This window comes from Eumetopias jubatus, unplaced genomic scaffold (assembly GCF_037043125.1).
Source record: "Eumetopias jubatus isolate StellerSeaLion01/CBP00866 unplaced genomic scaffold, mEumJub1_p1.0 scaffold_9, whole genome shotgun sequence".
Classification (NCBI taxonomy): Eukaryota; Metazoa; Chordata; class Mammalia; order Carnivora; family Otariidae; genus Eumetopias; species Eumetopias jubatus.
Genome location: NW_028274815.1, coordinates 32,042,120 through 32,068,801, shown reverse-complemented (window position 1 = coordinate 32,068,801; position 26,682 = coordinate 32,042,120). Strand labels below are relative to the sequence as shown.

Here is a 26,682-nt window from a genome sequence, read left to right as displayed (position 1 = left end):
GGAGAGAGAATCTTAAGCAGGCTCCACACACAGAGCGGAGCCCAATGCCGGGCTCGATCTGATGACCCTGAGATCATGACCTAAGCCAAAATCAAAAGTTGGACACTCAACCAACTGAGCCACCCAGGCATCCCACATCATTTATTTTAAACTAATTATAAGATAATGAATATAAAGTTCAAAAAGACGTTGAGAGATGGTTTTATTGGCAAAATTATGATATAGAGGTAGTATATGAAGATATTTCAGATGACTAAGTTTTCCTTATACCTAAAAGTTTCAGTTTACCACATTAAAACTTTAATGCAGAATATACTACATGTGGAGCTTTAGTCTCAGGCCCGGAGCAGCAGTAAAATGAAAGTTACCACACCATTCTAGTCCTTGAGTATCAGTATATTGTCCTTCACCTTCCACCCTGCAATAGTGAAAAATAAATATGTTCAGTAACCAAGACCAAGAATTTACAGTCCAGGTATAAGATTGTCTAGCATATTATACTCTATGCCTGAAGAATTATATCTTTACACTTTCAAACTTTGATTTAAAATTCAGCATCCTAAAAATAAAATAAAATGAAATAAAGTAAAATAGAATTCAGCAACCTGCTTTCATATCCTACCAAAACCATTACTATTCCAAACAAACATTGTTATCATACAAATTCTGGTGTCCAAGATTTTAGGATCACTTACACTCAGTTTACACAAAACCAAAACAATCAGTTAAAAAATGAAAAGTTCATATTAGTTCATTCATTTATTCAACAAATATTTATTGACCATCAACTCTGTGTGAGGTGCTATGCTCTATGCGGGATTTTCTTGGACTCTCGGGAGTAGTGAAAATGTACTTCACATAAACAAACAGACTTATGCCGTGGGTTACATTTTTTCCTTTCATTAACATCAGTGGAAAAAGTTTGCGTTATCAGCACAGACTTGGGAGTCAAAAAAGGTGAACACTTTTCTCCTCTCCTCAAAAGGTATTTATATCAACCACTTCATGACAATTAGGTTGTATCTTCAATTCTGGAAATAAAGGGATATTTGTAAATGAACATGAACCTCTGGATTATATGGCATGGTATTCAGTGTGAAGATTAAGCTTGTAAAAGTGTGCTTTTATTTCATTTCACGTTTCTTTTTCCTTCAAGCATAAGCTCAGAAAGGACCACAGTGAGTACATTTCTACAATTTGAAAACTAATTTTGCTTACACTTTAAAAATTAGCTTAGTAAAAATACAAACATATATCAGGTCAAAATCCAATAAACAATTTTGAAATTATCCCTCAAGGCTGCTTTTTAAAAAAATTTATCAGGATAGGGGTGCCTGGGTGGCTCAGTTGTTTAAGCATCCAACTCTTGATTTCGGCTCAGGTCATGGCTTCAAGGATGTGAGATTGAGCCTGGCTTCGGGCTCCATGCTGGGTGTGGAACCTGCTTAAGATTCTCCCTCTTCCTCTCCCTCTGCCCCTCCCTCCCTCTCTAAAATTAAGAAAAAACAAAGCTTATCAGGATATACTTCTTACATCCTGATATATAGAATTTTTGGCCTAAATTTTCTCAGTAATTGTGACAAGCTTTCCATTTCCAAGCTGATGACAAAAAGTTCTATAGCAATAGGAGAGATAAGAGGAAATAAATGAAAAGTCTAATAGGTTATCAACAAGAATATTTTCTTTTGGAGGCTCATGATGGTCTTAGCCTCTGTTTATAACATTTCACCCCGAAAATAACCCAACAATTTTTTTTTTTTTTAACAGGGAGGAAGGGAGGTGGTGGGAGGCGCAGAGGGAGAGAAAGAATCTTAAGCAACCTCCACGCCCAGCTCAGAGCTCAGTGCAGGGCTGGAACTCACGACCCTGAGATCATGACCTGAGCTGAAATCAAGAATCTGACGCTTAACCAACTGAGCCACCCAGGTGCCCTTAATCCAACAATTCTTAATAAATATACTATAAATATATTTTAATGAAATGTATTACAAAAGAATATTTAGCATTAACTAAATATAATATTTAAGCAAAAATGCCTGAAAAGAACCTTTTAGAACTACAATGACTTTTTATTTTAAGCCTACCTATTTTCATTGAAGTTTCCAGTATACTTTGCCCCATTTGGGAATGTATAAGTCCCCAATCCATGAAACATATTGTCCTTAAAGTGTCCTTCATACACTGCTCCTGAAAAATGCTCAAGCCTTCCAAAACCATTCATCTGTTTGTAACAAAGGAAATGACCTCAGTAATTAACATTCAGTTTCTATATATATATGTCTATCATCCACTTAGTTATTATTTAATCTATCATTGTATCACACTTTATTTCCACAAAAATAAGACAACATTTACCATTGATCATTGTCCTTCAAATGCATCCCTCTCTGAAGCCCACCAAGTCAAATGTTCCTAATCTGGGGCATTTGAACATCTAGGGGGTCCATGATGATGATAATAGGATCCTTAAGACATCTTGAATATATCAAAAATCTTAAAGGACAACCAATTTAGTTAGCCCAGGAAACAGTGCAAAGAAGTTGTTAGTAATAAAAATTTGTATTCAAGCACACCTGAATCCACATCTGGTTTCATCACTCATTGGGCAAGAAACCTGAGCCTGATTTCCTTCATTTGTAAAATAGGAGCATTAATGGTACCTACCTCGTGAGGTACTGTGAGGATTAGATGAGTAAATTATGTAATGCATTTAGCTTTACTCAGTGAATAGGAGATGAGAAAGATGGTAATAAAGATGACAGGGGGCCTGGCTGGCTTGGTCAGAGGAGCATGTGATTCTTGATCTTGGGGGGGGGTGAGTTTGAGCCCCATGTTGGGTGTAGAGATTACTTAAACAAATAAAACTTAAAAAAAAAAGATGACAAACCTGTATGACTTTAATATCACTCCTATGTTCATATCAGTTTATCATACAGTCTACTCACATGTGTTTTTCATTAATGGTGAAATGCCAGGAATCATTTAAGCAATAGGCTTACTTATCCACTGTCAATATTACAACAATACCTTGTCGTCTTTCCAGCTTCCTGTGTAGACAATCCCATTAGGAGTGGTATGAATACCTATTCCATTTCTCTCAAAGATTCCAGAAGATGTTCTTGTACAGTCACCATCTAAACAAGAGAGAAATATATTGTAATCCATTATGAATGGGAACCTTGTTAGACTAGGTAATAAAGTATGTTCAGGACTAATCATAACTGTACCCCTATGGGTCTCTTTGGCTCCCTAGCATTGAAACCAATGAGGCAGAGATAAAGGAGCTCCATGGACTTAGGAGTCTTGTTTTGGTTTTTAAGCTTATTTATTTATTTAAGTAACCTCTACATCCATCATGGGGCTCGAACTCAACGACCCCGAGATCAAGAGTTGTATGCTCTTCTAACTGAGCCAGACAGGCGCCCCTTAGAAGGTCATGTAACCATTAAAACACACTGGCCAGGAAGACTGACAGATCCCATACATAGGTTTCCAAGGCATACTGTCTAGACTTAACATTAGAATTTAAATTTAAAATCTGTCGGGGCGCCTGGGTGGCTCAGTTGTTAAGCATCTGTCTTAGGCTTAGGTCATGATCCCAGGGTCTTGGGATCAAGCCCCACATCGGGCTCCCTGCTCCTTGGGAAGCCTGCTTCTCCCTCTCCCACTCCCCCTGCTTGTGTTCCCTCTCTCTCTGTGTCTCTGTCAAATAAATAAAATCTTTAAAAAAAAAATTTTAAATCTGTCTGTCTATTAGTATTTCTATGTCATTTTATTTAATGGAGTTAATATCCCAATAGTTATTTTACAAAATTTACAGTCTCATTTTTTTACTTTTTTTTAAAGATTTTATTTATTTGACAGAGAGACACAGCGAGAGAAGGAACACAAGCAGGGGGAGTGGGAGAGGGAGAAGCAGGCTTCCCGCCAAGCAGGGAGCCCGATGCGGGGCTCGACCCAGGACCCTGGGACCATGACCTGAGCCAAAGGCAGACACTTAACGACTGAGCCACCCAGGTGTGCCTCATTTTTTTTACTCTTAAGCTATTTTTTCTTTTTTTACATTTTTTAAAATTTTACAATGGCATTTTATTTTTTTAATTTTATTTTATTATGTTATGTTAGTCACCATACAGTACATCATTAGTTTTTGATGTGGTGATCCATGATCCATTGTTTTCGTATAACACCCAGTGCTCCATGCAGTACGTGCCCTCCTTAATACCCATCACCAGGCTAACCCATTCCCTGCCCCCCTCCCCTCTAAAACCCTCAGTTAGTTTCTCAGAGTCCATAGTCTCTCATGGTTCACCTCTCCCTCCGATTTCCCCCCCGCCTTCATCTTTCCCTTCCTTCTCCTAATGTCCTCCATACTATTCCTTATGTTCCACAAATTAAGTGAAACCATATGATCATTGACTTTCTCCACTGGACTTGTTTCACTTAGCATAATCTCCTCCAGTCCCATCCATGTTGATGTAAAAGTTGGGTATTCACCCTTTCTGATGGCTGAGTGATATTCCATTGTATATATGGACCACATCTTCTTTATCCATTCATCTGTTGAAGGGCATCTCGGCTCTTTCCACCTCAACCACCCCTTAAGCTATTTAATTTTAGTCTAGATAGAAAAAGTAATTGAAATGTTTGCTTACCATACTTGTCTCCATTTGGAAATATAAAGTTTATCTTATACACTTCAGCAGCTGTTATAAAAGATTTAAGAAAAGTCACATAAACTTAAATAATTGTATGTGCTTTAAGAGCTACCCAAACTGACTCACTTCATATGATTACAAGCATGATTACTTGGCATTTCCGTTGTCTAGTGTAGGGTCCTGGGGAAATGAGTAACTTTGTCTAGATGATCTATTTTTATTTATTTATTATAATAGTTTTATAAATATATAATTCACATACCACAAAACTTACCCTTTAAAAGTATACAATTCAATGTTTTTTTAGCATATCAAGAGGTATGCAACTATCACCACAATCTAATTTTAGAATGTTAGCAGTTAGTCTTCGTTCCCCTAATTTCGACTCCCACCTCTTCTCTATGCCCAGCCCCACCTCACCCCAGGCCCAGCCCTAGCCCCTAGCAATCACTAATCTACTTTCTGTCTTTATAGATTTGCCTATTCTGGCCATTTCCTATAAATGGAGTCACACCGTATGTGGTCCTTTATGATTGGCTTCTTTTATTTAGCATAATGTTCTTAAGGTTCATCCATATTGTAGCATGTAGCAGTACTTCATCCCTTTTTATCACCAAATAATAGTCCACTGTACAGAAATAACAGTTTGTTTATCCATTCATCAATTGGTGGACAGCTGGGTTGTTTCCAATTTGGGCTGTTATGAAGAACATTGCTATGGACATTCATGTATAAGTTTTTGTGTGGATATATGTTTTTATTTCTCTTGAGTAGCCTATATGACCTATTGATGCCCTCACAGAGGTAAAGTGAAGTGAGGAATTGGCAGAAGGAGGGAATAGAAAATAAAGATAGTAAATGATAGTGGGGAGAGGTAGGGGCAAGGTTGTCTAAACAGAATGAGATTGGAATGGAGAGCAGGTCAAAAGAAAGCACTGAGGGGAATCTATGCCTCAAAGCCCGGGGACATTTAGTGGACCAAATCATTAGAAATTATTTTTTTCAGGGGCGCCTGGGTGGTTCAGTCGTTGTGTCTGCCTTCGGCTCAGGTCATGGTCCCAGGGTCCTGGAATCAAGCCCGCATCGGGCTCTCTGCTAGGCAGGAAGCCTGCTTCTCCCTCTCCCACTCGCCCTGCTTGTGTTCCCTCTCTCGCTATCTCTCTCTCTCTGTCAAATAAATAAATAAAATCTTTTAAAAAGATTATTTTTTTCCAATACCAAAGAAAACATATATAGAAAAGATAAGTAAATTCTAACTTCTGGGACTAAAGAGTCTACCAGAAAGTTACTCAAAGTGTGGCTCGTGCCTCGGAATTATTTGGGATGCCTGCAAGTTCCTAAACTACTGACAAAATCTCTATGGGTGGGGCAAGAGAACTGACATTTTTACTTAAAAATTAAGTGCCAATCGAGAAAGACCAGAGGCTCATCCCCTTTGAGGAAACATAACACAGTAGGTAGAAGACTTTAAAATACTGTAACATCTTCAGAGAGAAAGGGAGAGTATAGTATCCTTGAGACAGAAATAGGTGGTTATGAAAAAGAACCAATGAGCAATCTAGGAAATGAATAACATAATTGGGGTAATGACTGAATAGCATAATGGATACAACTGAAAAGTAAATTGGTGAACTGGAATACAAAGTTGCAATTTTTTCCCAGAAAAGGCACAAAGAAAAAGACAAGTATCACTTGAGCCAACCCTTTCATATCACCCTTACCCCCAGACTCATCTAGGAGTCTCCACAGCACCCTGGGCCGATCCCTACTGTAGTACTTAGAACCCTGTTAAAATAACACGTTTGTTCTGGAATCCCCAGTCACAATACCCACCTCGTCTAGGTCAAGGATCAGGGATTAGTCAAATCTTTTTTTCTCACTCTAGTGTCCAGCATAGTAGTACTTAGTGGTAGGTGCTTAGTACTTGTAGGTAGGAACTGAATGTCTAGTGAATAAATGGCACTTGGGAAGCAATCTTTGAATGCTTTTTTTTTAAAGATTGTATTTATTTATTTGACAGAGAGAGACACAGCAAGAGAGGGAACACAAGCAGGGGGAGGGGGAGAGGGAGAAGCAGGCTTCCCGAGGAGCAGGGAGCCCGATGTGGGGCTTGATCCCAGGACCCTGGGATCATGACCTGAGCTGAAGGCACACGCTTAACGACTCAGCCACCCAGGCGCCCCAGGCTTTAAATGCTTATTAAGCAGGGTACTTAAGCTGATCATACAGAAAAACCAAACTATTTTCAAATGCCCTTAAATGGTTCCACACTGGAAACTTTGTAATGTTAGAGCGAGAGGGAATGTAAGAGATGGAAACCATTTAGCACCGTAGAGGAAAAATCTGGAGAGGATGGCATTTGCCTAAGATGTCACAACAGCGAGTCTACGGCCGAAACAGAGCTGGAATCCAGGTGTTCTGATTCCCAGGACGGGGTGGGGGGGTCTCCGTGTCCCCACGCCATCCCCAGTGTAGACGATCAGGAAATAAGTCACAGCCACACAGGAGCTACCAGTGTCCACGCTCTGGCTTAATGCGAGTTCTACTTAGAGGTGAATTCCCGGCTCGGGGCATTGGGAGGAGGGGCACTCACTCGACAGAGGTGTGTTGCAGATATTTTCTTGACTCTGCAGTTCCTCCTGGGCCGCCAGCTCTATGGCATTGAGGGAAAGAAGCGCTAACTCCGCGCAGAGAGCGACTCGGTTGCCGGGGCGACGAGTCACCTCTCACCCGGAAGCGAATATGCGAGGGACAGAGGCTGAGCCAATCGGAAGGCAGGAGGTTGTGCTGCTGCAGCAGGGCCGCGGCGGAGCCGCTCTAGGTGAGATCGCGCTGGGTGGCGAAGCCCTGGCGGCACCCCTCAGCCTAAGCCCTCCCTCCTGACAGCCGCCCCGGGAAGCAGCGCTTCGAACCCGCCACGGCCTCCCGTTCCGCGGACAAGGGATGTGTGCCTGTGTGCGTGGTTTGCGCGCCGCCCTGGTTGTCAGTGTGCGGACCCTGCTACCACCTTCCTCTCGGGGGGTGGTCAGGGTCTGAGGAGCATCCGGCCGGGTGGGATCCAGGCAGGCTGGCTCGGGCCTGGGAGTCTGGACCAGCAGGATCCCGGGTTGTCCGCGCCCAGGCTGGAGGCGAGGGAGCGGAATTCAGCTCGGAGAGGGGTAAAGGATTACATTGGAGAGGCTCGGGTTTCCTTTCCTGTCTCTTGTCACCGTCTCGAACTGAGTGTATGCTGGAAGAAAGGTACCAGGTGTAGGTATCTGCGTGGAGCTGGTTATATGGGGTCAGTCAGAGGTTTGCCTGGGAAGGGAGTGGTGTGTGATCAGTTTTCAGTGTCCTGTTTGGTGATTCTGTTCCTGGGGGCCTGTTCTGCGTTTGAAACAAAGGATCCTCTTTGAGCCAAACTTAGGTCCCTGCGTCCACGGTGAAGAAAAATAGTTGGAATCTTCTCAGGCTAAATGGAATAGAATGCTGAAATTTAATACATGTAGATTATACAACCTAATTCCCATTCCCTTGAAAACATCTGGGTTGAATTGTATTGGATACAGCCAGCAAGCCTTCCTTCAACGTTTTGAGAGCAGATCTCAGATCAGGTTGTAAAGGTGAGATTTTCTGGGTTGGTGTGAGACAAGTTGTTGATCATTATTTTAGGCAAACTAGCTGGGGCGCAGTCTGGTTGGCTAGCCACTCTTTAAAAATCAAAGCACATTATCTTCTTGCTTTTTTCCTAATGTATTTTACTTACACAAAATTCCCTGGACTGGGTGTTTTTTGAGCTGAAGCTCTGATGTTTCTGTCTGATTTGTGTATCTTTTCCCTTTGTCCGAATTCTAGAAGTAATAGATAATTATTGATGCACAACTTTACAGAATTCAGTTTGTCTGATTGTTTTGGTCTTCTGTTAAGCTTTAAACGACCCTACATTTGTGTGAGTATATGTTTAAGTACCACTGTTTCTACAGAAGAATTTGAGGTAGTTGGGCTTCTTATGATATTCTTATCTAAGAGATCTGGACTCAGGAAACTTGCAATGAAGGGATTTGAAATTTGGATTGGAAAAGTATATTAATCATTTTTTATTTTCCATATTTTATTATATTTTGACACATTGGGGGCCTACCTGGACAGGAAGAAACTGTCCTTCCTAGAGATAGCTAATTCACTTTGACCTGTGAACATACCTTTCATATGCAGACCAACCCCCAGCCACCTACCTCCATCTAATTTTTGCACCTCAAGCCAATTCCTCCCTCCCCCTAAATCAACCCAGGGCCAGGTCACAGGCAACTAGGCACAGCCCCTATGCCCCAAAGCCTGCTGGAATTATTTTAACTGGCCAGTCCTAAACTGTTTACTCAGCCCTGCCTTTCCTGCGGAAACCCTAATAAAGGCTGTGGCTTTTGCCTTCCCCTGGCTCTTTTGTGCCTCCTGACTGACACTGGTACCTCCTTCTGGGGCCTGGCCTGGCATGGCATGATATACCTCTCTCCTTTCTGGCCAAATGGTGAATAACATTAAACTTTCCTTTTGGTGGCATTGACCTCTCCTTGTTGTCACTTTTATAAATTAAGACCCAGGCACAAATCAAAGGGGGTCTTGTTTATCATTAAACTTTGAATTGAAGATATAAGGTACGTGTGTGGTGAGGAGGAAGAGATACGGTAGAAAGAATTTTGGCTTTGGTGTCAGATTGTTTCAAACCCTGGCTCCAGACTTTGCTTCTATACATTAGGTGGCATTAGACAACTCATATAATTTATCTGTGCTCTAGTCTCTTCTATAAAATATAGAAAATAATCTTTACCGTACTAGATTTTTAGACGGTTAAATGAAATAATCTTACCTTTCCCCTTAATGCAGACTTGTATATTCAACTACCTTCAATATGTCTCCACGTGAGTATCTGGTTGACATCTTAAATGTAACAGATCCAATCTGAACTTGTGACACCCCTCCCCCGATATTTTCCTCCCCAATATCCCAGTTCTGAGCACATGACACCACTATTTACCCAGTTAACCTGGGCCAAATTTCATCTAATTCATCTACATTTAAAATACATTCAGAATCTGTGACCACTTTTCAACTCTGCTGCTCCCACCCTAGTCCCGCCCACTGTATTTTCTCTGTATTTGTTCTGCCTGAACAACTGCAGTAATTTTCTAGTTGGCCTCCTGGCTTCTCCTCACCCCTCTGCAGTCTCTTTATTCTTCATGAAGCAGGTAGCGTAATTGTTTTAAAACATGAGTCAGTCTTAGCCATCTTTTGCCTCGGCTCTTTAGTGACTTACTATCATATTTAGAATTTTTAAAAAAATTTTCCAAAAAAATTTTTTTTCCTAATCTTAGCTAAACAGATTAAATTCTAGCTTTTTAAAAATCTAAAGCTACATAAAACCCAAAGCAATCTATTTTTCTATCTGAGATCAAAACAAGTTTCTTTTTTCCTATCTAAACATAATTCTTGGCATTGAGGTAAATCTGAATTCACATGATAGACTCTGTCAAACTTTTCCAAAATACTTTAAGCCCCGCTTTGGAGAGAAATTCTCATGTTACACATACATATTTACATATTTTTTTTCAAAGACTAATGACACATTTATGAGGTTAATAGGCATGCAATGGGACCATGATACTACTAATAATATGAAAACAAAAAGCAATTCATTTATACAAAGTGTTCCTGTATGATGCAGTATGAAATGGGATCACAGAATCTATGTACAAACATGAATCACCAAAAGAAACTAAGCTCACTTTAAGAAAATTCATTCTGTTGTTTGGAGCAGAGGTGGCCAAAAATATTGTGTGTAAAATCTTCAGTCAAGTATTAGCCTAAATTGGCAATAACTGCAACTCAAACACTAAACCCAACCAGATCTTTACTGTGGCAATGCAATGTTAGCTTTGTGGCCTACAGGATTTACTGAGGTAACAACCTCTTCTCTCTTGCCTCTCTTCTCAGTGCTCCCCCTTTTTCCAACTTTTTCTTGGCCTTCTCTGCTCTCTGACCTCATCCCCTCTCCTCACTTCAGTACAGACCCATCAGACTTCTCTCTGTTTGTCCAGCTCAGTGCATTGAAGATGTTCTGGACCTGGCACCCTCCCCTCAGAATATTCTTTTCCCAAATATTTCATGGCTCATTCAGTTTGTTCAGGTGTCTGCTCAAACATGATCTCAGAGAGGCCTTACTTGACAACTGTCTTTAAAATAACAGTCTTAGGATTTTTCTTTTTCTGTTTAACTGATATTATCTATTTATTTGTTTATTTGTGTCTTACCCTTTGGAAGGTAAGCTTCATGAGGAATTTTGTCTTCTTTGCTGTTATATCAGTTGTTGGTTCATGTATTTTGGTGCTCTGTTATTAGGTGCATATATATTTATCATTGTTATATCTTCCTGATAGATCGACCCCTTTATCATTATGAAATGTCCTTTATTTCTAGTAACATTTTTTTTTTTGCTTTAAAGTCTATTTTGTCTGATACTAGCACAGTCACTCCAGCTTTCTTGTGGTTGCTGTTTGCATAATTTATCTTTTACCATCTGTTTACTTTTCATTTATTTGTTTCTTTGAATTTAAAGTGATAAATAGCATATAGTTGGATCATTTTTTTTAATTGAGGTATAATTGACATATAACATTATATTAGTTTCAGGTATATGACATAATGATTTGTCATTTGTATATATTGTGAAATGATCACCACAGTAAGTCTAGTAGTTAGCATCTACCACCATACATAGTTACAAAAATTTTTTTTCTTGTGATGAGTACTTTTAAGATTTACTCTCTTAGCAACTTTCAAGTATGCAATAGAGTATTATTTACTATAGTCACCATGCTGTACCTTATATCTCCATAACTTATTTATTTTATAACTGGAAGTTTGTACCTTTTGACCCCCTTTACCCATTTTACCCACCCTCTACCTACCATCTCTGGCGACCACCAGTCTGTTCTTTTTATCTGTGAGCTTTGTTGTTTTTGTTTTTAAATTCCACACATGCACGAGATTGTATGAATTTGTGTTTCTCTGACTAATTTCACTTAGCAAAATGCCCTTAGTGTCCTTCCTTGTTGTTGCAGATAACAATATTTCATTCTCCTTTATGGCTGAATAGTATTCCATTGTATATATCTATATGTATATCTTTTTGAATTAGCGTTTTCATTTTCTTTGGGTAAACACCCAGAAGTGGAATTATTGAATTGTATGGTAGATCTATTTTGAATTTTTTGAAGAACCTCCATACTGTTTTCCATAGTGGCTATGCCAATTTACTTTCCTACCAACAGTGCACAAGAGTTCCTTTTTCTCCACGTCCTTACCAACACTCATTATTTCTTGTCTTTTTGATAATAGCCATTCTCACAGGTGTGAGGTGGTATTTCATTGTGGTTTTGGTTTGTATTTCCCTGATAATTAGTGATGTTGAGCATCTTTTCATGTACCTGTTGGCCATCTGTATGTTCTCTTTGGAAAAATATCTATTCAGATCCTCTGCCAGTTTTTTAATTGAATTGTTTGGGGTTTTTTACTGTTGAGTTGTATGAGCTCTTTATATATTTTAGATATTAATTTCTTATCAGATACATGATTTGCAAATATTTTCTCCCATTGAATAGGTTGCCTTTTCATTTTGTTGATGTTTTCCTTTGCTTGCAGAAACTTTTTAGTTTACCCACTTTTTTATTTTTGCTTTTGTTGCCTTTGATTTTGGAGTCAGGTTCAAAAAATCATCACCAACACTGATGTCAAAGAGTTTACTGCCTATGTTTTCTTGTAGGAGTTGTATGGCTTCAAGTCTTACATTTAAGTCTATAATCCATTTCGAGTTCATTTTTGTGTGTGGTGTAAGATAATAATCTAATTTCATTCCTTTGCATGTGGCTGTCCAGTTTTCCCAACACGATTTACTGAAGAGACTTCTTTCCTCATTGTATATTCTTGGCTCCTTTGTTGTGAATTAATTGACCATATATATGTGGGTTTGTTTCTAGGGTCTCTATTCTGTTCCATTCATCTGTGTGTCTGTTTTTATGCCAGTACTATACTGTTTTTATTACCACAGCTTTGTAATATAGTTTGAAGTCAGGGATTGTTATGCCTCCAGCTTCATTCTTCTTTCTCAAGATTGCTTTGGTTATTCAGGGTCTTTGTGGCTCCGTGCAAATTTTAGCATTATTTGTTCTGTTTCTGTGAAAAATGCCATTGGAATTTTGGTAGAGGTTGCATTGAATCTGGAGATTACTTTGGGTAGTAAGGACATTCTAATAATACAGATTCTTCCAATCCATGAGCACAGACTATCTTTCCATTTATATGTGTCTTCTTCCATTTCTTTCATCAGTGTCTTATAGTTTTCAGTGCACAGTTCTTTCACCTCCTTGGTTAAATTTATTCCTAGGTATTTTATTCTTTTTAATGTAGCTTATTACTTCTTGAGTTACAACTATTTTCTCTTATTATAGGAATATGTAAGTCTAAGAAACTATCTTAAATCTAGCTGCGGGGATGCCTGGGTGGCTCAGTCAGTTAAGCATCTGCCTTCTGCTCAGGTCATGATCCCCGAGTCCCGCATTGGGCTCTTTGTTCAGCGGGGATCCTGCTTCTCCCTCTGCCTCTGCCCGCCCTCTGCTTGTGCTCTCTCTGTCTCCAACAAATAAAATCTTTTAAAAAAATAAAATAAAAATAAAATAAAATAAATAGTTTTATGTATAATTTTCATTTTTACTTTCTTTTTGATCTATAAATTCTGTTTTGCTTTATATATTTAGGTGTTCTGTGCATAAATATTTACAATTGTTAGATCCTCATGATGAATTAATCCCCTTATCATTATATAATGACCATCTTTGTCCCTTGTTAGTTTTTGCCTTAAAGTCTATTTTGCCCAATAAAAGTATAGTTGCCCCAGCTTTCTTTTGGTTTCCATTTGCACGGAATAGCTTTTTCCATCCCTTCGCTTTCATTCGATGTCCTTAAAGCCAGAAAGTTGTAGGCAGCATATAGTTGTAGGCAGCATACAGTTGGGCCTTATTTTTTAATCTATTCAGCCATTTTGTGTCTTTTGATTGGAAAAGTTAATCTATTTACATTTGAAGTAATTATTAATAGGTAAGGGCTTAATACTGACATTTTGTTAATTGTTTCTTAGGTGTTTTATAGATCCTTTGCTCCTTTCTTCCTCTCTTGCTGTCTTTGTGATTTGATGATTTTCTGTAGTGGTATGCTTTGATTCCTTTCTCTTTTGTATATGTACTGTCGATTTTTGCTTTGTAGTTTCCATGAGGCTTACATAAAACATCATATAGTTATAACATTCTATTTTAAGCTGTTTAACAACTCAACTTCATTTGCACACAAAAGCTCTATACATTCACTCTACCCAGGCAAAATATCTGAGCCAGGTCTGTATCTCTGAAAGTGCATATGTAAATTAGAATTTTGTTTATCAAATCACGTATTAAATAAATGGAAAACAGCTCTTTTCAACTAGAGTTTTTTAAACCCTATACCAAATCTAACCAAATCAGGATGTAGGACTCGGGCTTAAACATGTGTGTTTTGAAACTTCTCCGTGTATTTCTGTTGCTCATCCCTGGTTAAGAAATCTGTGTCAGAGGGGCACCTGGGTGGCTCAGTAGTTAAGTGTCTGCCTTCGGCTCAGGTCATGATCCCAGGGTCCTGGGATTGAGTCTCTTATCGGGCTCCCTGCTCAGCAGGAAGCCTGCTTCTCCCTCTCCCACTCCCCCTGCTTGTGTTCCCTCTCTCGCTGTGTCTCTCTCTGTCAAATAAATAAATAAAATCTTTAAAAAACAAAAAGAAAGAAATCTGTGTCAGAGAGACTCACTAAATATTAATCCTCAGAGGGATATGCTTGTAAAGCTTTTGTCAAAACAATTTGTCTCTGCTTCCCCTAGACTGACCCTTTTAAAACACGTGCACGTCCTTATTTCTTTGTAATGGGCTCTCCATAACTGTGACAAAGGATTGTCGTACTTGTCTGGTTTTCTGATGTCTGTATTAGTTTTTCTCTTGCAGGTGAAAATGAGTTCCTCGGTAAGAAGAAAAGGCAAGCCGGGCAAAGGAGGTGGAAAAGGGTCTTCTAGAGGAGGAAGGGAAGGCAGGAGTCACACGAGCAGATCTCACGGGGGCGGTGGTGGTGCCGGCAATAGGAAAGCCTCGAGCAGAATGTGGGATGATGGCGATGACTTTTGCATCTTCAGTGAATCGAGGCGCTCATCCAGGTCATTATGCTTTTGTAATGTGTAAATATAGAAACGGGATCAATTCCTAATCTGTGGGACAGTAGAGAGCTAAGAGGAAGAGGGGGGAAATGCCAAGTAATTCCGGTCAAGTGAATCGTTCCTCTTGTTTTGAAACCTTGCAGTCTCTCACTTTGTAACCTTTTATAGAGGCGTGTTGGCAAATAACGGCTTTTTTTGCAAGGTCAGAATCTGAAGTTCACTTCAACTTACATGACACTGTGAATTGAATATAATACTGTTGCTGTAACTCCTGTTACCAGGAAAGTAAATATTGGAAATGGCGAAAGTGATGAAAATTATTTTAAGTGTTTCTTACACATTGTAGTTTGAAAGTCCCAAAATGCTACTTGACTGTACTCCCTGTCTGTTTAGTTGATGAATTAATTATCTATTTTCCAGACATTTCAGCCAAATCTTCACTGGTGCTTCATGTGATGACCCGTGACAGAGTCATAGCCAGGCTTCTTTCGTACTCAACTTTTAAATAATGAGTAGATTCTGATAACTGATGAATATTTAGTGAAAATAAAGATTTTACTGCTGCATGTTATGCAGTATAGATAGAGAATTCTCGTCTCTCAAGTGGCCTGCAAGCTGTCTACTGGAATTTTTAGAGATGGAAAGATTTCTTTAAAGCTACACATACACACACACACTCTCTCTCTCTCGTGGAAATAACTCCCAACTAAATATTAGTTAGAAAGGAATATAGGTGAATGCTGGAGTTTAACTGCATCAAACATGCTTTTAACTTAAATGAATACATCTATATGCACTCAGGAAAAGAAAAAGAAAAACAAATAGCATTTAAGTAATTTAAACTTGCCACTAAATGAATCTGAGCCCCACAGTGAGCAAGATATGGAAGAAGAATTACAATTCCCTCGGTCAGTCTTAGTTTCCAAGTGCTTTTTGTAGTTGAAGCCACTTGATGTACTGAGTATGTGATTTTAGGGTTTAAATATATATTTTTTATACAGAGTCCCTGACATAACCCAAATACTTGATCTGATATTCAGCCAGAGAATCTACAGGTTTTTTTTGTTCTAGAAGAAAAATAGTCATTTCAGACATATCGAGAGCTAATATGTCAATCTCAAACTTGACACTTTTTTTAAAGGAATCTAGGAATCTTCCAGGGTAATTTTAAGCTATATTTTCACTTTACCTGCTGATTTAAGAACCTAACTTCTGAGTTAGATGCAGCTCCCTTCTTTTTGAAAACGTAGACGTTATAACTGGAGGTTCTTACTGTCTTTGGCCTTCATTCATACAGCAAGTATGTCCTGAGCACCTACTAGGCACCAGGTACTATTTTAGGGACTAGAATTACAACAACGAATAAAATATTGTTCTTGTCTTCATAGAAGCAAGTTTGAGGTATAAAGACTTTAAACAATATCTAATATGTCAGGTAGAAAGTGCCCTAGAAAAAAAAAAGATAAAAGGGGTAGAAAATGCTATAATAAACTGCTGTTATTTTTAAATAGTTGCTATTTATGTGGAGTGATCAGGGAAGGCTTCTAATAGCATGTCCTTTAAGTAGGGACAAGAAGGAAATGAAGGAGAGAGCTATGAAGCTACCTGAGAGAAGAACATTCAAGGCAGAAGGAACACCACGTACAAAGCCCCTCAGCCAGGAGTGTGCTTAGAAGGTTTAAGAAGTGGCAGGGAAGCATGTGGCTAGAGTGGTTGGGTAAGAAGGAGAGTAACAGGCAGTTAGATCCAGGAGGCCAACACTGTGTAGGACTTTATTGGCCTTTATAAGGATTTTGGCTTTTGCTTTGAGAAAGATAGGAAGCCATTGCTGGCTTTGAGGCAAAGGTGTGTGACATCATTTCCTCCGGCCGAAGGTGCTACTATTCAACATACGCCTTTATGTGGATTAGAAAACGGTGTCCCTTTCTTTAGGCAGTTATAGCCCCAGAATGCCTGTATGGTCTGTGCAACTATACTCAGTAGCCCTGACTCCGTATTCTGTGTGGAAAATAGACTCCAGGGGAAGCAGGGTTGGAAGCAGGAAGACTAGGTAGGAGATACTCTCCAAGTGGAAATGTCACAGACAATGTACTTCTAAGTCTGGAGTTCAAGGAAAAGATCTAAGCTAGAGAAGTTAATGTGAGTCCTCTGAATGACTTTGATTTAAAACTGTGAGATTGGATGAGATAGACTACATAGAGAAGAGGTCCGAGCTTTGAGCCCTGGGATACTCTAGGCTTTAGAGCTGAGAGAGATTACAAGAATCTGACAAAGGGGATAGAGGAGTTGCCAGTGGCGTAGGAGGAAAACTAGGAGAGTTTGGTTTCTGGAATCAGGAAATAAAGGTGCTCTAAAGGATGGGATGCATAAAGGGGATACTCAGTTGTAAAGGAGTGCTTGTGAGAGCTCAAGAGAGATGTGGCCTCTGGATTTGGCAATGCGGATAGCATAGGTAACTTTTTTTTTAGGTTGCACATCCATTGCCTTATATAATTACAGTTTATTTATTTTTGATGTGAACTTTTTTCTTTATTCAAGTCTAATTACTATACAGTCTTATAGTAGTTGCAGGTGTACAGCATAATTATTCAACAATTCTGTACATTACTCAGTGCTCATCAAGATCAGTGTACTCTTAATCCCCATCACCTGTTTCACGCATTCCCCTGGCACCCACCGCCCCTCTGGCAACCACCAGTTTGTTCCGTGTATTTAAGAGTCTGCTTTTCTGCTTGTCTCTTTTTTTTTTTCTCTTTGTTCATTTGTTTTTGTTTCTTAAATTTTACATATGAGTGAACTTCTAAGAACTGTCTTACCAAATTCAAATATATAAAACATTATGGTTAACTATGGTCACTGTGTTGTACACTACATCTCCAGAACACACTCATCTTATTACTAAGTTTGTTCCCTTCGGTTTCCTTTACCCATTTGCCCCAGCTCCCCTTCTGTCCCATAGGAATGATCACTTCCCCTGAGTAGGCCTAGAAGATGCAACATTTTCTTCATTCCCACAAAGATGCTGAATCTAGTTATGACCCTCAGACTGCTGGAGAACACATGTGAAGGCCACCAGGAATTTCTTGAACCGATGGGATAGACTGGAAATTTTGATATCATGTTTATTCATTTGAATTCAGGATTATTGGAGACTTCTGTTTTATTGAGGACTGAGATTATTGCAGGTTACCAGGGTAAGATTAACTAAGAAAATTATCTTATACATGGAAAAATTTACAATCCAGATGTCCCTCACGTGTTGTTTCCCAAGAATCAGGTAATTTCAGTTTTTAATTGGTATCTCCCTTTTCTGTGAATCCCAAAGCCAGATCTCACACTGTTTCTATAGGTGGCATGACAATTATATGCCTAGAGGAAAATGAGCTGACAGGATCTCTTCTCTATGGCCCCCCATTTTGGTCTTTTCTCACATACAGCTTTACTCCAAGGCCTCAGCTGGTGAATGTCTGCACTTTAGCTTCAGTAACAATAATGTTCAAGACTCTTGATGGGTGGTAGAATGAGGCAGGATTTTCTTAGTGTTTGATTTTTCTCCTTATAATTTTGGTTTTTGGCTTCACTGAGTTATACCTATAGCATAGGTAGCCTTGACAAGAGCTGTTTGATATAGTTGGTGAGGAGAAGCCCTGATTGCAGTGTGTGTCAGAGAGAAAAGGAAAGTGGAGACAAAGACAATGATTTAGATAACCGTTTTGAGGAGTTTTACAGTAAAGGGCAGAGGAGGGAGGAGAGATAAGGCAATAGTTTGAGGCGGTGTGCACTCAAGGGGAGAATTTTGTTTGGTTTGGTTTTTTAAGATGGTGACATTATATAGGATGTGTGTATGCTGATGGGAATGCTCCAAGGGGAATGAAGAACCGATGATGTAGAGGGAAGGAGAAGTGCTGGGGTGGTTTCCTTGAGGAGACTGAAGGGATTGGGATACAGTGTACACACAGAGGGATTGACTTTAGGATCTAGTGTGGTTCTTCCTTAGTAACAGGAAGGAAGGCAAAGTAAAGGGGTATTCAGATAAGTGGTGGATGAGAAAGGAGTATGTAGAATCCCCCTGCTTTTTTTTTTTTAACTAATCGTGAGGAAACAATTAGACAAATCCAAATTGTGAGAATTTCTACAAGCTGACTGGCCTGAGTGCTTCCAAAAAGACAATGTCAGGAAATAGGTGATAGAACTGTTCTAAATTAAGGGAGTTTGAAAAAAAGGATAGCTAAATATCATTTTTAATTAGATAATCAAAAAAATCTGGAGCACCTGGGTGGCTCCGTTGGTTAAGTGTCTGCCTTTGGCTCAGGTCATGATCTCAGGGTCCTGGGATCAAGCCCAGCATCAGGCTTCCTGCTTAGCGGGGAGTCTGCTGCTCCCTCTCCCTCTGCTCCTCATCCCCCCCCCCCCGACTTGTACTCTCTCTCTCTCAAATAAATAAAATCTTAAGAAAAATCTATAGAGGACATGATTGAAGCAGTTGGGAACTTTGACTATGGATTATATATTAGATGATATTATATCAATATAAAGTATCTTGTGAGTGATAATAGTATTATGGTTATGTAAGAGTCTATTCTCTGTTCTTAGAAAATGCATGCTGAAATATTTAAGAGTGAATATGATCTCTGCATGATGTCTGCAGTATATACTCAGATGGTTCAGCAATATATACATAAAATGGGGGGGGCAATATCATAGGCACATATATGTGTAGAGGACAAGACGTGCATAATGTGTTTGTGCATTAATGTATGGCAAATGTTAACAATTGGTGAATCTAGGTAAAAGATGTTTATTTCTATAGGTTTAAATTTTTTCATAACAAAAAGTTAGAGGTCTCTTTGCCCTGGCTGGCTCAGTTGGTAGAGCAAACCACTCTTGATCTCGGAGTTATAATTTCGAGCTCCACGTTAGGTATAGAGATTACTTTTTTTAAAACAGTCCTAAAACTGACCCTCTAAAGTGTAGGTTCCATTTGTGTTTGTGTGTGTGTTCCATTATTGAGGAGCACCTGGCTTGTTCAGTTGACAGAACACACGACTCTTGATGTCAGGGTCATGAGTTCAAGCCCCACTTGGGCGTGGAACCTTCTTTAAAAAAAAGAAAAAAAACTGTTAGAGGAAATGATAGACTTGGGGCAGCATTTCTTTTCAGAAATTGTGACTAAGTGGCTAAAACCACAGTCGATTATATTTTCTCCTTTGCTACCCAGTGTGGCAAGTATACGTGTGTGGTTCTTTTTTTTTTTTTTAAGATTTTATTTATTTATTTGACAGATAGAGACACAGCGAGAGAGGGAACACAAGCAGGGGGAGTGGGAGAGGGAGAAGCAGGCTTCCCGCTGAGCGGGGAGCCTGATGCAGCTCAATCCCAGGACCCTGGGATCATGACCTGAACCGAAGGCAGACACTTAACGACTGAGCCATCCAGGCGCCCCATGTGTGTGGTTCATTTCAAAGTCTCAATATTGTGGATTAAGATTTTGAACACAAAGCTTCTTACATTTCCCTGGATTTGTGAAAATTTATAATGAAACATGCCAGACGAAAAAAATAAATTTAGTGAATAATGTTAAAACTGTTGAATTTATTATTGTTTTAAATATTAAAAAGAGTACCTAAAAAATCGAAAATCCAACAATGAAAGATTAGTGAAATAAATTCCAGTGCATCTATATCTATACGTAACCATTTAAAAACACGTTGTAGGAGAATATTTAATCTTAGAGAAATACCAGTTTTATTTTGATAAGGAAATAAAGCAAATTATAAAAGATTATATGTGCTGTATAATTTTATTTATAAATGTGAAAAGAATTGATGTGAATTAGGATGACTTCTGTTTTCTACTTTTCTCCAGTGAACATATATTTATTATTTTTGTAATGAGGAAATAATGATAACTTAGGTAAATATTTCAAAAGCAGGACCTAATATTCACAAGTAAAATGAGACCCTTCGTTGTTTTCAGATTGAGTACCTAAAATAGAATGAAGTAGTTTGTGTGTAACGTATTTCTTTTGAAAGTCCTCTATTTCAGCAGGAGTCATCATAGCATTAGTTTTTCCAGAGGATTCTTGAGTTAGTGAAGCCAGATTTAATGATTAAGAATCTAATCAGGTGTTTTTTCAGCAGTGGCAAGATAATGAAGTCTGGTCAGTACTATAGAAAACAGGGAATTCTTCACATTCATTGTTATCACTTGTAAGATACTTGACAGTCCAGTTCGTGTTGTATGTATTTGGGGGCTGTGGGGAGAGTGTCAAAGTGCTGGTCCCAAGTAAATGCGTCCTTTGCAGACCTAGCAACAGTAGCATAAGAAAAGGAGAGGCACGCCCCAAATGGAAGCCTGAAGCCAAAGTGCCCCTTCAAACCCTGCACATGACTTCTGAGAACCAAGAGAAAGTGAAAGCTCTTCTCCGGGACCTCCAAGAACAAGATGCGGATGCTGGATCTGAGTAAATCATTTTATTTTAGTAAATTCGTATATTAAGGAAGATGTATTGGCAGTGGGAAGGTCCTGTGTGTCTTTGGGAGTACTTTTCAATACTGATCCCATTGTGACAATATAATTAGTTGAAAGTGAGCTGAGAGAAATACAAGAATAATTATTCAACAGCAGTTTTAGAGTTTTTTTGCAGTATCTGCAAGCAGTACAGATTGCCTTTTTATCTTTTTTTCCGAGGACAGTGCTGAAACGGATTCAGTAATTGCTTTATTGACAGCCTTCCAAATAAAACCTTGGAGTGTACAGTAGCAGTATTGTTGTAGGAGTAAATATTGACTTGATGAGATGAAGTCTTAGGGGTACACTTTCTCATAACCATCTGCCTAAGAGAAGCAACTTTTACTGTTCTGCTTTGTGATTTCAGTCAGAAGTCAATTCATTGCATTTGCCACAATTAATGGGTGGTCAATCATGAACAGCTCCATCTCCATCTTATCTACAAATCTCTTTATTTGCCTTAGATTTAGGAAAGGTGGTTATGCAGCAAAGCAAAAAATGAGGGATGGTTTTTATGAATGAGGAGAGAGGATAGCCAGGGCTTCTGTGGTTAAGAATATAGGCTCTGGGGTCAGACTGCCTTTGTTAAAATCTCTAGTTGCTCTTTACTGTATAACCTTTGGCAATTACTAATCTTCTCTAAGTTTTAGTTGATCATCTGAAAAATGGAGATTCCAGTAGCATCTGATTAAGGGTTAGTGGGAAGACTTTTAAAGAGATAGAACATATAAAACACTTAACATAGTACCTGGCATGTAATAAATGCCGGATAAATATTAATTGCCAAGATATAAATGAATAGATCAATAAAAGTTTAAATCAGTAACTGAAGAATGGTTAGCATCCTATGTCCTTTGGCTCCTTGAACTAAATTCTTAGACTCTTGCTAAATTTTTCTTTGAAGTGCATGGAAATTAGTATCTAATATATAAAAATGTTACCTTTGTCAGAAGAGGCATTTCTGGGGAGGAGGAAGATGACGAGCCTGAGTGTGATGATGAACAGTACTGGTCTGCTGGACGAGAAGCTTCCCTTGTTCCTGACTGTGACCCTTTGGAATATGCTGGCTCAGGCCCAGGGGAGCCTCATAGTCCAGAATTTACAGTCTCAACATTTGCAGTGCAGAAACTTTCCAGGTGATTGCTTTCAACATTTACGGGCGTTGGGGGAGAACTGAAGAAACTGAGATCATATTATAAACCCAACTGCCCCTCCTTCAGTACTTTCCTCTTGCGTGAGTTGCAGCGGTGCCTGATATATGTCTAGTATTCTCTCTTCCAGAACAACGTGATTAGGGAGTATTACCAGAGAAATGTTCTCAAAATACAGGTCCTGCCTATATATGGTTATAACTTCACATAAACATATATAAGTGAATTTCACTTTTATGATTTGATACTAAATTTTTTTTGTCACGTTTCACACTTGGTAGGTATGGCTTCAACACTGAACGCTGTCAGGCAGCCCTGAGGATTTGTGATGGAGATGTGGGGGCATCACTAGAACATCTGCTCACACAGTGTTTTTCAGAGACATTTGGGGAGAAGATGAAGATCTCTGAGGCAGTTGCCCATGTAAGCTTGGATGAGTGTGTGGAACAGCGGCAGGAAGAGGCATTTGCTCTCAAGTCCATCTGTGGAGAGAAATTTATAGAAAGAATTCAGAACCGAGTCTGGACCATTGGATTAGAACTGGAGTATTTGACGAGTAAATTCTGTAAATCCAAGCAAAAGGAAAGTACCAAAAATGCACAGGACACTACACTTGAAATCTGTAAATTTTACCTCAAAGGAAATTGCAAATTTGGATCAAGATGCAAATTCAAACATGAAGTGCCCCCAAATCAAATTGTCGGAAGAGCAGAAAGAATTGTAGATGATTCTCATCTTAATGCCCATGAAGATGCCTCTTTTTTATATGAACTTGAAATTCGATTTTCTAAAGACCACAAATACCCTTACCAAGCTCCCCTTGTGGCATTTTATTCCACCAATGAGAATCTACCTCTGGCTTGTCGTTTACATATTTCTGAGTTCCTTTATGGCAAGGCCTTGACATTTGCAGAAACTTCAGAACCTGTTGTATATTCTTTGATAACCCTCTTAGAGGAAGAATCAGAAATAGTCAATTTACTGACAAATACCCATCACAAGTACAGTGTCCCTCCTGTGAACTTTCTGCCAGTATCCTCTGGGACCAGAATAAATAATCCTGTCTGTCGTAAACCAGTGATTCCAAGTAATTCTTTTGCTTCAAATAAAATTCCTGAAGGTATGTAAGGCCTTGATTGTGTGGAGGGCTTTGTGGAGGGGGTGTTCAGAATGGTAGACTGAGGAAGTCAGCGTTTCCAAGGGCTGCCCTCGGATCTCCTGGTGATCTTAGGCAAGTCATTCTCCTCAGTCCATGGGCAAAAGAGAATGAGAAGCCCCTGAACTGTGGCCTGACTTTAAGTCCCAGTTTTGGCATCATGATTGGACTCTCTGCATTGAAAGTTTGTAGTGATGTATAAGTTTATTCAAGCAGTTGGGGGCTGGAAGAACCTTAAAGCATCTTCCTAGAAAAATTGTTTTGTTGAATTCATTTGGTTTCACATGTTTACTTTTGATGCTTTACACGGCATTACTTTCAAATGAGTTTTTAGAGATATTTCTCTTTCTATAGTACACTAGACCCCCAGAGTTCATTAGCATAGGGCTACCTTTGTGAATCCCTAAATCCTCAAAGAAATGTCTGTGCAAGCTTCTGACTGTATCGAAATCCAGATTTGCTGTACAGATTCTTACACCACAATTAAATTCCTTGTTCAAAGTTCATCAAAGAATTCCCTCTTACTTGTTGCCATCTTTCTTTGAGAGAAACAAGTTTTTATTATTTCACAAGAGTTCTTAGGTAAACATCAATAAGTAGAGAACAATGAAACTGCATTGAGATGGGGATGGTGGACAGTTGGGTGGATTCACTCACTAGCCACTTGCTCCCAAACAGCAGTTTCTAGCATGTGGGATTCAAATATATTCCTTGAGAAATGACAAACTGTGTGGCCTGGACTTTTTTAAGTAACAGCTTTATTGAGATAAAATTTGCATACCATCAAATTCACCATTAATTTTAAAGTGTACAGTTCAGTGGGTTTTTAGTATATTCACAGATTTGTGCAACCGTGACCACTATCTAATTCCAGAACATTTTTATCAACCCTAAAAGAAACCCCATACTTATTAGCGGTGAGTCCTTATTTCTCCCTTCCCTCAACCCCTGACAACCATGAATCTACATTCCGTCTCTGTGCATTTGCCTATTCTGTACACTTCATAGAAATGGAATCATACAATATGTGGCTTTTGTGATTGGCTTCTTTCACTTCGCATCATGTTTTCAAGGTTCATTCATATTGTAGGATGTATCAATACTTCATTTTATTGCTGAATAATATTCCATTGTATGAACATGCCATATTTTGTTTATTGATTTATCTAGATATCTGGGTGGTTTTATGTCATGAGATTTTAGGAACACTTGCAAATAGTTGAAACTTTCAGTGAATTCCTTGAATGTAAAGAGTCTATGGAATTAACAAGGCGTGCCATGATTTTTTTCTTCCTTGTTTTTAATTTGGTTTAGCAGTAGCCACTTGTACTTGATGAAAGTTTATATGAAGATGTGTTTTAAGTTCTTTAGCAGTAGAAGTAGTTGTTTGAAATGAATGCACCTGCTTTATTCAAGCTTTTAACTTTTTCTCCATCTTATGATTTTGTTGTTGTTGTTACTTTATGAGATAGTGACTTTCCCCCTTTGCTAAAGAAAGGGCTCCATATCGAAAATGTTTCCTTTTATCCCCTTCAAGTTGAAAAAGAATCAGAACCTGAGGAGGAGACAGATGAGGATGAAGGTCCTGCACCAGTTATAGTGGAGAATGAAAGCTATGTGAACCTTAAGAAAAAGATTTCCAAAAGATATGACTGGCAGGCAAAATCAGTACATGCTGAAAATGCTAAAATCTGCAAGCAGTTCCGAATAAAACAGGTAGGGTATTCTGAGAGAATGGCTAGCATTGCCTCCCTAATGTACGGGTGAACGGATTAGGAATTAGGAAGCCTTGGCTACCCTCCCTAGTTTACTTTTGGTTCTCTTTAACTCTGAGTGGTCAAAGTTTCTGCATGCCACAGCAAACTTGGGTGCATGTTGTAGATATTTTGGAAAATCCAATGGCTGGTGAAAATGAAACACGCACATATATATCAGATATTCTCAGAATCATGTGGCTTTCGTACTCTGCTAGACAATCTGATAAGTGAAATGAAAATTAAAACTGATTTACATTAGAAAAAAATAGTGTAGAAAGGAGAAGGATAAGGAGGGGCCTTACCCCATTTCAGAGAATCGCAGGATAAAAAACTTATCCAAGGTCACATAGCTAGTAGGTGGCAACAGGGATTCAGGTTAATTCTCTGTTCCTAAAGTCCATGCTGTTTTTATCCCATTCACAAGAAGATTATTTTAAAAGAACCTATGAGTGAACATTTAGGGCAGAGTTGGGTGTAGGACAAAAGGTTGCTTAACCATTTTGGGGTTTGGATTAGATGCATCTAACAGCTCTTGTAATTGTGAAGTTCAGATTCTGATTTTTGACACAGTATAACACTGTCGCATATTAGAGTGCAATACCTGTAGAATGTCAAAGTGAATAGAAATTCACAGCATAATTAAATAGTAAGATGGTAGAAACAAAAAATTCCACAATTTGATCAGTTTGTGTTCAGAGGTAATCAATTTATATGATAAAATAATATGCAGAAAAATGATGTGTTAGTATAAATTTCTGATTCAAAAATACATCTTTAACAATGAATCATGGAACACTACGTTGAAAACTAATGATGTAATGTATGGTGACTAACATAATAAAATTAAAAAAAAATAAGAAATATACCTTGGATACTTTTCTAAAAAAAAACCCCAAAAAACAAAAAAAATGCATCCTTTGTTTTAACATATACTACAATGTTTATTGGCCATTGGATGTCGGACTGAGTTACATATATATGATACCTGGCCAAAAAGAACCCTTTCATGAGTGCTCTTATTGTTACTGACTTTAGTAAAAATCTGATATGGTATAGAACTACGCTGTCCAATGTGGTAGCCCCTAGCCACATGTGGCTATTTACATTTAAATTAATTAAACTTAAATAAAATTAAAATTCAGTTCCTCAGTAGCACTGGCCACATTTCAAGTGCTCACTAGCCATATGTAG

The 26,682-nt window shown here is 38.7% G+C and overlaps 2 protein-coding genes across 4 annotated transcripts in view; one reads left to right on the top strand and one right to left on the bottom strand.

Moving 5' to 3' along the window:
* Positions 1-315: 315 nt before the first annotated feature.
* Positions 316-8,878, bottom strand: MORN2 (MORN repeat containing 2). The gene is made up of 6 exons (XM_028117258.2): positions 8,873-8,878; positions 7,252-7,381; positions 4,656-4,706; positions 3,028-3,134; positions 2,085-2,221; positions 316-418 (listed from the first exon to the last, which is right to left on the bottom strand). The coding sequence occupies exons 1-6, from the start codon at positions 8,876-8,878 to the stop codon at positions 316-318; spliced, it is 534 nt and encodes a 177-aa protein (XP_027973059.2).
* The window catches only part of DHX57 (DExH-box helicase 57), a 58,089-nt gene continuing 38,851 nt past the window's right edge, over positions 7,445-26,682 (top strand). The window contains exons 1-6 of one of the 3 annotated variants that reach the window (XM_028117199.2): positions 7,445-7,479; positions 14,712-14,917; positions 21,222-21,380; positions 22,378-22,563; positions 22,860-23,698; positions 25,272-25,450. In XM_028117199.2, the coding sequence (XP_027973000.1) occupies positions 14,718-14,917; positions 21,222-21,380; positions 22,378-22,563; positions 22,860-23,698; positions 25,272-25,450 (1,563 nt within the window). In that variant the 5' untranslated portion in view covers positions 7,445-7,479; positions 14,712-14,717. Of the gene's footprint in view, positions 7,817-14,341; positions 14,918-21,221; positions 21,381-22,377; positions 22,564-22,859; positions 23,699-25,271; positions 25,451-26,682 lie in introns of those variants that run through there. The other 2 variants (XM_028117200.2, XM_028117198.2) reach the window with 2 other exon arrangements.

Bases quoted from the DNA above. Each gene is read 5' to 3' on its own strand.
- MORN2 (XM_028117258.2), bottom strand. The intron at 3,135-4,655 runs GTAAGCAAACAT...TCTCTTGTTTAG, and splicing joins TCCAAATGGAGACAAGTATG to ATGGTGACTGTACAAGAACA. The intron at 2,222-3,027 runs GTATTGTTGTAA...TGTTACAAACAG, and splicing joins GAAGCTGGAAAGACGACAAG to ATGAATGGTTTTGGAAGGCT.